Below are 11,432 nucleotides of genomic sequence, written 5' to 3' on the forward strand. Positions count from 1 at the left end.
TCAAATTAAAAAGTTCCAGGACTATTTCTCAAGGTAAGCATCTGCGCTATGAAATATTCATGCAATATATTTTATCAATTGAGAAACAATGAAACGAAAACTGGTCCATGAAGAAGCTTTGTTCTTTTCCAGATTTTCTAATGAATATAATTATGGCCTAGATAATGAGATTTGCAATAACACTCATGGTGCATCAAAGGAAGAAGCCTATTGTTTTGTATATCAAAATCGGAGAATTGCCGAAAAAACAATTACCCTGCCTTCTCAGCGAGAAATGAGAGCTGAGTGAATCTATTAATAAATCAGAGGGCTTTGTGAAGTGAAGTGATGAAGGATGAGAAGGCTTAGGCTGCATCTCAATAGTCTAGGCTGCGTCTCAATAGTCTAGGCTGCGTCTCAATAGTCTAGGGTGCATCTCAAATAGTCTAGGGTGCATCTCAAATAGTCTAGGCAGCATCTCAATAGTCTAGGCTGCATCTCAAATAGTCTAGGGTGCATCTCAAATAGTCTAGGCAGCATTTCAATAGTCTAGGCAGCATTTCAATAGTCTAGACAGCATTTCAATAGTCTAGAGTGCATTTCAATAGTCTAATCAGCATTGCAATAGTCTAGGCAGCATTTCAATAGTCTAGGCAGCATTTCAATAGTCAAGACAGCATTTCAATAGTCTAGACTGCATCTCAATAACCTAAAGTAGCCTCTTTTCCTTGTCTCCTCTCCCTCATCTGCACGGATCTAACAAAACAGGGCAGGTTGAAAACAAGATGGCGGACGCAGATCTCGCTTTCACCTGTCCAGTTTCATATCAGATCAGTGCAGATGGAGGACAGGAGGAGACAAGGAGAGGAAACTTCATGAGACTATTGAGCCGCGCCCGGAACCTACACAGTGGAGGAGGATGTCAACCGCCGGCCCTGCAGCCGGCATGATAAGATAAGGAGAGGCGGAGAGGGCAACGTCAACACGAGGCAGCTCTTCCCATGTGGGCTTTAAATCATGTACAAGCTTAATACCACACATTCTGCAGGACTGCCAGGAATACCTCCACCAAGCCGGCTTGGTTTGGTTCAGACAAACAATCCATTACTGTCCCTAGCCAGAACTCATCCTCCAGGTTAGGTTGAGACAAACAATCCATTACTGTCCCTAGCCAGAACTCATCCTCCAGGTTAGGTTGAGACAAACAATCCATTACTGTCCCTAGCCAGAACTCATCCTCCAGGTTTGGTTCAGACAAACAATCCATGACTGTACCTAGCCAGAACTCATCCTCCAGGTTTCCGAAGCCAACCCTGTAGTCACTCCACTTCCTGGAGAAGTCCGTCAGACCGTTCTGGCGGCGTTGAAACACCTAGAACACAATCAGACACACGAGAAGATATAACACTCTGTTATAACACCCCTTATAACACCCCTCAGGGGAGGCTGGTGGAGGTAGAAATCGGAGGACGGTGCTCATTGTCATGCATGGAACGGAATGAGGAATGGTGTCAAACACACGTGTAAGGTGGAGTACATTGGAGTACACGCGTGTTTGATACCATTCCTCATTCCGTTCCGTGCATGACAACGAGCCCCGTCCTCCGATTTCTACCTCCACCAGCCTCCACTGGCACCGCGTCCTCTGTCCTCTGCCTCCTTATCGAAAGTAATAGCACATCCTATGTCTTACAGTACGCTCCACTTACACAAAATCCCCTCACAGAAATATTTGACGTTATCTGAGTTGAATTTGAAATAACTTTATCGACAGTACCGTCCATGTGACGAGACACTTACGATCCAGCCGCCCTCGTCGGTGGTCATGTCACAGTAGACCTGGACCCCCTGGCTGGGGTCTCTGTTGATGTAGATGGTGTAGATGCCGCTGAGAGACTCCCCATTCAGGAGATGCTGGGCACAGTTCTGGGGCGTCGCAAAAAGACGGTTCCCTGGGGAGGGGAGGGGAGGGGACGGGAGGAGAGGTGGTGGGGAAGAAGAGAGGAAGGGGAGGAAGAGAGGCGGTGAGTAGAGAGAGGAGGGGAGGAAGAGAGGAGAGGAGAGAAGGAAGAGAGGAGGGGAGGAAAGGACAGGAGGAAAAGGGGAGGAGAGGAGGAAGAGAGGAGGTGAGGTGAGTCGTAGCCCGTGGAGAGATAGGAGGCTTGGATACTGGTGATACTTTCGGTGCACCTGATTAAGCTTGGCAGATGCAACGAACCAATAGAATCATCTGAACTATGCGAACCCTCTCCACCAGTTGCTATAGGTTACATCAAGCGAGGCAAATGAAGCACACAGCTCCTGCACGCCTGCAGGACCGGGCGTGGACATGCATATGAATACAACATCACTGTTATAAAGGCTGGCTCTGGACCTGCAGTCTGAGTGTACACTCTGTAGTCCAAGTGTGTGAGCGTGTAGTCCGAGCATGTGAGTGTGTAGTCTGAGTGTATACTCTAGTCTGACTGGGTACCTGTTGTAAGGGCTGTGGAGATGACAGTGCTGGTCTCCAGCCCCCTGGCTGCCTGTAGTCTGAGTGTATACTCTCTAGTCTGAGTGTGTGAGTGTGTAGTCTGAGTGTATACTCTAGTCTGAGTGTGTGTACCTGTTGTAAAGGCGGTGGAGACGACAGCGCTGGTCTCCAGCCCCCTGGCTGCCTGTAGTCTGACTGTGTACTCTGTAGTCTCTGCCAGGCCCTCCAGTCTGATCCATGTGTCTTCAGCATCCAGGATCAGCTCCTACGACACACACACACACACACACACACACACACACACACACACACACACACACACACACACACACACACAGAGACCAACAAACGGATTCAAATATGCTTTTTTAATGATTTCTTATGAAGTATCTAAGCATCTATGTATCCAAGAGAGCCATTCAACTGTTTTGATTGGTCATTCGGCGCTCAGATGAGCCTTTCTAGTCCCCTGTACCATTCTGCCCTGCTGTGTTTTTCCTTGGCAATAAAACTGCAGCACTAAAAACGTCAGATACTGCAGTGGAGGGAGTCAACCTTATCAGACGCTCGAGCAGAGGAGCTGCCAGAAGAAACAAGAGCTTCTATTTTGGTCGAAAACTCATGATGGCTCAATTCCCTTTCCGTGTTTTTGACAAAATCCACTTTTATCGAGTTTTATCTTCTGCTGCGCACTGCTGGCATCCATTTTCTTTTTTCTTGTTTTGTATCTATCTCGAAGATCTCTTTTCCTGACGTTGATGAAATAAAGGAGATTCTCAGTGAGTCTCAGTGAACTTTGGGCACAGCAGCAGCGTCTGAGGTTGGCTCAGAGGCCCATGAAATATGGAGGAACTGAATGAAATATTCAAGGTTTTTTGGGGGAAAAGTCACACATTTGAAAGGCAATATGTTGATGTATTATGAATTATGTATTAAAAGCAGTTTTTGAGTGATGTTCCGGTCGCAGTAGAACCTGACACTGTATGTCTAGTTGTTAAAATATGTGTAAGTTGTTAAAATAAGGATTTAATGGTTACAATGACAGACACTCCTAATGACAATGTTGTTGTTGACAATGTACAAAACAGTATGTAGCCACTCTACTGCCAAGCTACATCAAATTAAATGAGGAACGCTATCTAACACGTGTTTGATACCATTCCTCATTCCATTCCATGCATGACAATGAGCCCGACCTCCGATTCCTACCTCCACCAGCCTCCCCTGGGCCACATACTACATGTTTTTGTACATCATCAAAAATTACATGAGTGCCATGCATGGAATTACAGTGACTGTCGTAGTTACTAATGAGTCGATGATATGACTTTGGTGTTTGCTTTCATAATTCACAAGTTGGGCACCGATTACTCTGGCTTACGGTTCTACGGAAAGAACCACAGCATCAGAGAGCGTGGTGAGCACTGGGAGCACTGGGAGCAACTGGAGGAGGACGGGGGGAACTGGAGGAGGACGGGGGGAACTGGAGGAGGACGGGGGGAACCTAACGCAGGGTGAAACAATGTCCTGCTCCTCCTCAACAACAACCACGTCTCACATCCTCTGTGCATGACTGACACCCACTGGGCAAACACAGGCAGCAAACAACCCAAGGTCAATTACACGGTGTGTGTGTGTGTGTGCGTGTGTGCGCGTGTGTGTGTGCGTGCATGTGTGAGTGTGCAAAAGAGAGAGAGAGAGAGAGAGAGAGAGAGAGAAATTGAGACGTACTTCTCTAATAGATTAAATTGATAAAACAAAGCTACATAGACATTGAGGACAGTCTAGGGGTCCTGTGTCTTATGATGTAATTAGCTGAGAGAGATATCTGCTTGGGAATATCAGGGGAAATTGTCATGGCTGAGTCATTACCAGGCGTATTGCATCCGAATAGCCTTATTAATCTCCTTTATTAATATTACTCAGCTACATCAAAGAATTTAATTAAAATGAAAAATGTTCTGCCAGGCATATTAAGGAAACTAAACGGCTCTGGATTGGCAGGCCTGGGCATTCCACTGTGGAATAGCGTATTGGGATTGGTCTGGTCCTATTAAGAGGTCTTCTGGTTGGTAGATCACAGTGAGTACCTGTAACATGTTTTCATGAAAAAAAAAAAACATGACATACAGCATGTAGAAGCCATGTTATTGCTCATTGTATCTATCAAGTAATCAGGCGGATCAAGTAGGCTATGCCCAACAGGAGAGGCTGGTGGAGGTAGAAATCGGAGGACGGGCTCATTGTAATGCTTGGAACAGAAGGAGCAATGGTATGCATTACAATGAGCCCGTCCTCCGACTTCTACCTCCGCCAGCCTCCCCTGATGCCCAGTGTGTAAACATGGGTCCAGACTCCAGTGTGAACCCTCTGATTGGTGGGTTTTTGATCGTTGACTCTCGCTGTTGTTGCTGTTGATAAGCGCACGTTAAAAATGGCATCGCTTGTGCGAGCACCTTCAGCAAGATCACACAGTATGCCCACGGTGTGAATCTGAGCCCAGTGTTCATTTGAACACAATCGGAGAGTGTTGTTGACTCTTGTTGCTGTTGGCAACCAGCCGCCGCCCACACCGTGTTCACGCTACCTTTCTGCTGCCGTCAGATGATTTGTAGGTGAGCATGTAGTTGTCGATGTCAGCGAGGGGCAGTTCCCAGGTGATGAGGGCGCTGCGGTGGTTGACCTCCGTCGCCGTCAGGTTCTGGGGCGCGTCCATGGCTACAGGGGACCAATCACATGTCATGTTATTGATTGATTGATTGATTCACTGATCATCCTAAGATCACGACTGTAAATTGATTGACTTAATTGTCCTGTACCCATAAGCATGGACTCATTCAATCTGAGGGAAGATTGTTGACAGATAAAATCCAAAAGAAAACAACGAGCCACTTCAAACAACCTTTTCAACATAACGTTTCACCCAAGCCTCAATGCTCTAACATCGAGATGGCTGAAATAAAGGTACTATTTCTCTCTTTCTCTCTTCCTTCTCCCCTCCCTCTCTCTCTCTCTCTACCCCCCCCTCTCTCTCTACCCCCCCCTCTCTCCCTCTCCCCTCCCTCTCTCTCTCTCTCTTTCCCTGCCCCCCTCTCTCTCTCCCTCCCTCTCCCCTCTCTCTCTCTCCCCTCCCTCCCTCCCTCTCTCTCTCTCTCTCTCTCTCTCCCCTCTCTCTCTCTCCCTCCCTCTCCCCTCTCTCCCTCTCTCTCTCTCTCTACCTCTCTCTTTCTCTATCACTCCCATCTCCTCTTCCCTGCCTGTTGTGTTCAGGTAGCATGTTCGTTCTGAGAGACCTTTGACAGTTGGTTAATTAACAGCTTGTACCTGCACTGATAACCCGCAGCACTGGAGGATCTCACAGCCTGCGCAATGACAACCCCTCCACCGTCCAGACTGACGGGAGAAGCTGTCTGTCAGTCTGTCTGTCCACACACAATGACCTGCCTGCCGCTTCCACTGCTTATCTGACAGACTGCCAGGCCCCTGGACATGACTGGAGAGGCTGAGGAGAGGTTACTTATCTCATTCTCAGTCTTTCATTCTGTCGTGGTGACGGACACTGATGCCGCATTTGCGTGCCGTCGGAGACGGGGCGGGGGGGGTTGCGGTGCCTCCGCCAGGCGCTCTGAGATGACATCACAATGCCCACACTTCTACCGTGGTCTGTCTCAGTTCTGCCTTTTCTCAGTTGGTTAGGAACATGACTCCTCTTCGTCCTCCACCTCCTCCGCGTCCGACTGAAGACGCACAGGAGGAGAAGGTCCTCCCCTCGGATGTTCTCGTCTCCAACGTGTTTCTTAGAGGACAACTCGAGTGGAGGAGACGGGGGAGAGGGCGCGAGGAGGCGTGTTTCTAACAACTGAGAAAAGGCTTCTGTACTGGACCTCCGCCAGGCGCTCTAAGATGACCTCACAATGCCCACACTTCTCTGTCTGGAGGTGTACTGTACTGGACCTCCGCCAGGCGCTCTAAGATGACCTCACAATGCCCACACTTCTCTGTCTGGAGGTGTACTGGACCTTCTAGTTGAGGCAGGTAAATGTAGCGGAGGTGGTTTGGAATCACGCTCTTGTGATGATGAGGTAGCCCTGCCCTGAGACACACATGTAAACTCAAGTGTTCGCCCTGAGACCTTGAGGATGTCCTCTTGGCCTAATGGTAGACGCCTTGGGTCTTCCATGTTTGTGACCTGGGTTCGAAACCCGCGTAAACGCACATGAACTCAGCGGCATTGTCAGGTCTGAAATTCTATGCACAGAACTCTGTGCTCCAGTGGTTATTGTTTTTAAAAAATAAATTAAAAAAATCTATTCTAATGTCATGTCGCTTTGAAACTAAATCAATGCGACGCTGCAAGTGGAACAGACAGTGCTGTACCTAAGTAGTTGAATAATGTCCTAATCATTTGCTATTAACAAAACCTTCCCGCAGCGATGCCTCTCTGACTCACTGATGGTCAAATCCCCAAAAAGAAATTATCATAATAATCGCTGCCATTATCCCCCCCCAAAAAAATACCATTATTGTCCCACAACGTCATTACATCCCTCTCACAACCGACTGGTCAAGTCCCGGCGAGAGTGAGTCGACTAATTACTTGATAAAATGAACATTGACGCGGGACGCCAGACACTCCTTGTTAGAGCCAGAGAAAACCCTGCCGAGCATAACCATCGGGAGAAAATTAAATTAGGTGAACTCAAATTAGGAACCGAAAAAAACCGGCCACTGAAGTTGAGCAAACTAGTTCCCCGTGCTGCGATTACGTGTCACAATCGAGAGGGAGGTGGCCACTGAGGTGAGGCAGTCAATGGACTGGAACACTTCTATACAAATTAATTTGGACCAAAAAAAACGATGTCTTTAGATTTAAGTTTTAATTAAAGTTTGTTATGGGCAGTGGTCGATTAAGCATAGGGCTTAGCTAGTCAACTGTATCGAGCTTTACCTCAGAATTTGTAACTTTTGACTGCAAAGGGGAAGGAAATGTTATGTTCATGCAGCTCCACTGCAGTGCAGTCTGGGTAACGCGGTTGCTCCGCTCCCAAGGGTACGTTAATGCCGTGCTGCTGACAGAGGGCTTTTGTTTCGAAACACCAAAAATAAAGTTGAGAGCACAACTCCTCTGCTCCTGCTAAACTAGAACACTTTCCCTCCCCCAGCCTATAGAGATGGTACACACACACGCACACACACACGCACACGCACACGCACACGCACACACACACACACACACATACACTCTGTTCTAGTTGCTATGCCATGATCCTCCCCCAGCCTGCGTATGGTGCAGGTATGAGCTCACTGCTCTCCTGAGGTCATTAGCTGTATGTGTGAGAGTCACTGCCAGCGATCACAACCACTGCAAAGACATGACCTTGGTTTCTGATGTGAATGAAACACACCTGTGATGACCTGTGTGAGAGGGTGCTCTGTAAATGATCAAATCTAGCAGCCTTCACCGGCTTCTTCATTTGCTGCTTAGCGGAATTGGTCTATCCATCCATCCAACTATCCATATATGCATCCATCCATCCATCCATCCATCCCTCATCCATTCATCCCTTCCTCCATCCATCCATCCATCCATCCATCCATCCATCCATTCCTCCATTCCTCCATCCATCCATTCCTCCATCCATCCCTTCCTACATTCCATCCATCCATCCATCCATCCATCCATCCCTCCCTCCCTCCCTCCCTCCCTCCCTCCCTCCATCCAGTCCATCCATCCATCCATCCGTTGCAGTAGGTGTTCAGTACGTACGTGTAGCGAAGTTGGCGATGACGGTGCCGCTGGTGAGCGGTCCCTTGGTGGCGTAGAGGGCCAGGGAGTAGGTGGTGCTGGGCAGCAGTTTACTCAGCTGGTGCTCCTGCTTGCTGCCCTCCACCAGGAAGGTGTCAGCCGTCACTGAGAGAGGGGGGGGGGGGGGGGGGGGGGGGAACATAACAGAAGAGAGATGCGGTAGATCATTCTGGCTACTTAGGAGAGGACGTGTGTGTGTGTGTCAGGGGGAGGCTGGTGGAGGTTGACATCGGAGGACGGGCTCATTGTAACGCATGGAACGGAATGAGGAACGGTATCAAAGACGTGTTTGATACCGCTCCTTGTTCCATTCCATGCTTTACAATGAGCCCGTCCTCGTCCTCCAATGTCAACCTCCACCAGCCTCCCCTGGCGCGCCTGCATATGATAGTAGTTACAACATCTGTGCTTTCTCACATCAGCTAATGAGGCAACCACAGATAGAACTGTGTCTATAACGCTGGTGACAGGAAGTATTTTCTGCTCTGCTCTCAACCTCCCAAAGATCACGTACAACAATACAATAGGTTTATGAACCAGCTTGTAACCAATCTGTCACATATGACTGCATACAACCGCATTTCTAACAACTTGATTTATAATGGTTCCCATGGATATGTCAGTTCACCGCCAGCTTGGGTAAATTGCAAATCCCTATAAACACGGGTCATGTCCAATCGCATGTTTCATAAATCAATCTGAATCCAAACATTAAATGATTTGTCATTTGTTTTGCATGGACAACAAACTTTTCCAAACGAATCTCGATAAACTGGCCTTTTATAATTAATTGCTCTTATATCGTCAATAACAACTAGCTCTGTGCTGAAGTCAATGGGGAAAAATAACAGATTAACAAAAAGTGTGTGCTACGTTTTATTTCTTCCCCCCTGGATTTGACAGTGATTGAATTAGAGAGGACACTTAATGAAGGCAGCAACCAGTCAATAGCGAATTGGCAAGAGGTTAGCTGTGGAGCTATAATTTGTGGTGATATTGATGAAAGCTGCATCGACTAGCTGGCTGACTGCTGTCTGCACTGGCTTCCAAATAGCTGTCCGGTCCTGTCCTCTCCTGTCCTCTCCTGTCCTCTCCTGTCCCCTCCTGTCCTCTTCTGTCCTCTCCTGTCCTCTTCTGTCCTCTCCTGTCCTCTCCTTTCCCCTCCTGTCCTCTCCTGTCCTCTCCTTTCCCCTCCTGTCCTCTCCTGTCCTCTCCTGTCCTCTCCTGTCCCCTCCTGTCCTCTCCTGTCCTCTCCTGTCCTCTTCTGTCACCTCCTGTCCTCTCCTGTCCAGTCCTGTCCTCTCCTGTCCGGTCCTGTCCTCTTCTGTCCTCTCCTGTCCCCTCCTGTCCTCTCCTGTCCTCTCCTGTCCTCTCCTGTCACCTCCTGTCCTCTCCTGTCCTCTCCTGTCCCCTCCTGTCACCTCCTGTCCTCTCCTGTCCTCTCCTGTCCTCTCCTGTCCGGTCCTGTCCCCTCCTGTCCAGTCCTGTCCTCTCCTGTCCTCTCCTGTCCTCTCCTGTACCCTCCTGTCCCCTCCTGTCCTCTCCTGTCCTCTCCTGTCCTCTCCTGTCCTGCCCTGCCCTGCTCTCTCCTGGTCTTGTCTCTGACTTTGACCCCCCCCCCCACCCCCCCACGCCCCAAAATGTTCATTTTGTAATATTCTCCCTTTGTTAGAGTTTTTATGAAGTGCTACACAACGAAAGTCTAATGAACTGAATGATTGATTGATTGATCGATTGATCGATTGATTGAACGCCATCCTACTCCTCTCACTTACCCTGGTTGTGAGTGAGCGTGAGTACGTAGTTGTCCACGCTGGCGAGGGGAGGACTCCAGTGTAGCAGGGCGCCCTGGGGAGTGATGTTCAGGGCTGTCAGCTCCATCGGCATGTCCATAGCTGTGGCACAGACACACACATGCAAACAATACATCCAGTCAGAATGTGTTGCAGGCATCAAAAACTAACCCAGCATGACTGTATCACTCATTTAATAACTCTCTCTCTAAAAATATCCATGGCTGTGACTTAAAGAGAATTATGGATTTAGTCTTCTTATGTATTTTTCTTTACATTATAAAGTTGGTTTTTTTCGGTCTTCAGATCTCTCCCTTTCATTGAGTTCTGAAGGTCCTATTTCACAAGGAAGACTTGGTTAAAAGGGGTCTACTGTTAATGTATACAGCAGTTCATACCAGTGGAGTCTGGCGGAGGTAGAAATCGGAGGGGTTTTTGATTCGATACGATTCCATCCCGTGCATCACAATGAGCCCCGTCCTCCGATTTCTACCTCCACCAGCCTCCCCTGGTTCATACCCATGCAGCACGTACAACACTAGCCGCAGGACGTGCTGAAGATGACGGGCGTCGACACGAAGCCAAAATGGCTTCCTCACATCCTGCCCTCCTTCGTCCTACTGTACCGCACGATTACAGAAACGGCAGGGAGTGAAACCGCCGTACAGTACTGCCGCTGCGGAGTGAAGCTAATTCACAACGACGCTCCGCGCCAGTGAGATCACACTTTCTGCCACTGTAACTGACATCAAAGCGAAATTATGCAGTCAAACGGGCCTGTAGACAGAAGGAGAGTACACATCTAATTGCACTTTTAACGTCAACGCTTCAACCTCCATCTTCCTCCGATTTGTTTTTCCCCGGCTTGGCAGGGAAAATGTCCTGAGAATAAATAAGAAACGGTTTCGGTCCAGAGGTCCTGGCGCGGACCGTTAGGAAAGCGGTGCCCTCAGCTAGCAGGCTAAGTGGCTAGGATATAGAATATCACCATGGTTAATAATCCCTCTAACGCCAAATAGAAGACCTAGATTACAGTCATTACTAGTCTAGGTATTGCTTTAATTACAAAAAGAACAAGATTTAATTGAATCCAATCAAAGCTTCCAATTCAATTAGATTAGAGGCCTACTTAATCAAACCCAGAGCATGTAAACACAGTAATGATCTAATCATGGTTTTCTCTGCCTGGTTATGATAGGTTGGACGTTGTGGGCCACAGCAGCCTAACACGATGGCTCAAACCAGTGTGACAATTATGCTGGTCTCCACTATCAACTGAACACTATCAGTATAGTATTCACAACAAGAGACTGAGTTCGCCTTGGGCAAGCTATCAAAACAAAACCAAAGCCACAGAAAGCTACAGAATCAGCTGATTCAC

The 11,432-nt window shown here is 48.2% G+C and overlaps 1 protein-coding gene across 1 annotated transcript in view; it reads right to left on the reverse strand.

The window, feature by feature from the left end:
- Positions 1 to 11,432, reverse strand: part of tnr (tenascin R (restrictin, janusin)) — a gene marked incomplete at both ends in the record, with an annotated part of 45,990 nt that overhangs the window by 4,896 nt on the left and 29,662 nt on the right. The window contains 6 exons of the mRNA XM_083689613.1: positions 1,255 to 1,351; positions 1,780 to 1,931; positions 2,585 to 2,717; positions 5,040 to 5,170; positions 8,220 to 8,363; positions 10,034 to 10,153. Coding sequence (XP_083545739.1) covers positions 1,255 to 1,351; positions 1,780 to 1,931; positions 2,585 to 2,717; positions 5,040 to 5,170; positions 8,220 to 8,363; positions 10,034 to 10,153 — 777 coding nt within the window. The remainder of the gene's footprint in view (positions 1 to 1,254; positions 1,352 to 1,779; positions 1,932 to 2,584; positions 2,718 to 5,039; positions 5,171 to 8,219; positions 8,364 to 10,033; positions 10,154 to 11,432) is intronic.

The sequence above is a fragment of the Argentina silus genome (genome assembly GCF_951799395.1).
Source record: "Argentina silus genome assembly, chromosome: 18".
Taxonomy (NCBI): domain Eukaryota; kingdom Metazoa; phylum Chordata; class Actinopteri; order Argentiniformes; family Argentinidae; genus Argentina; species Argentina silus.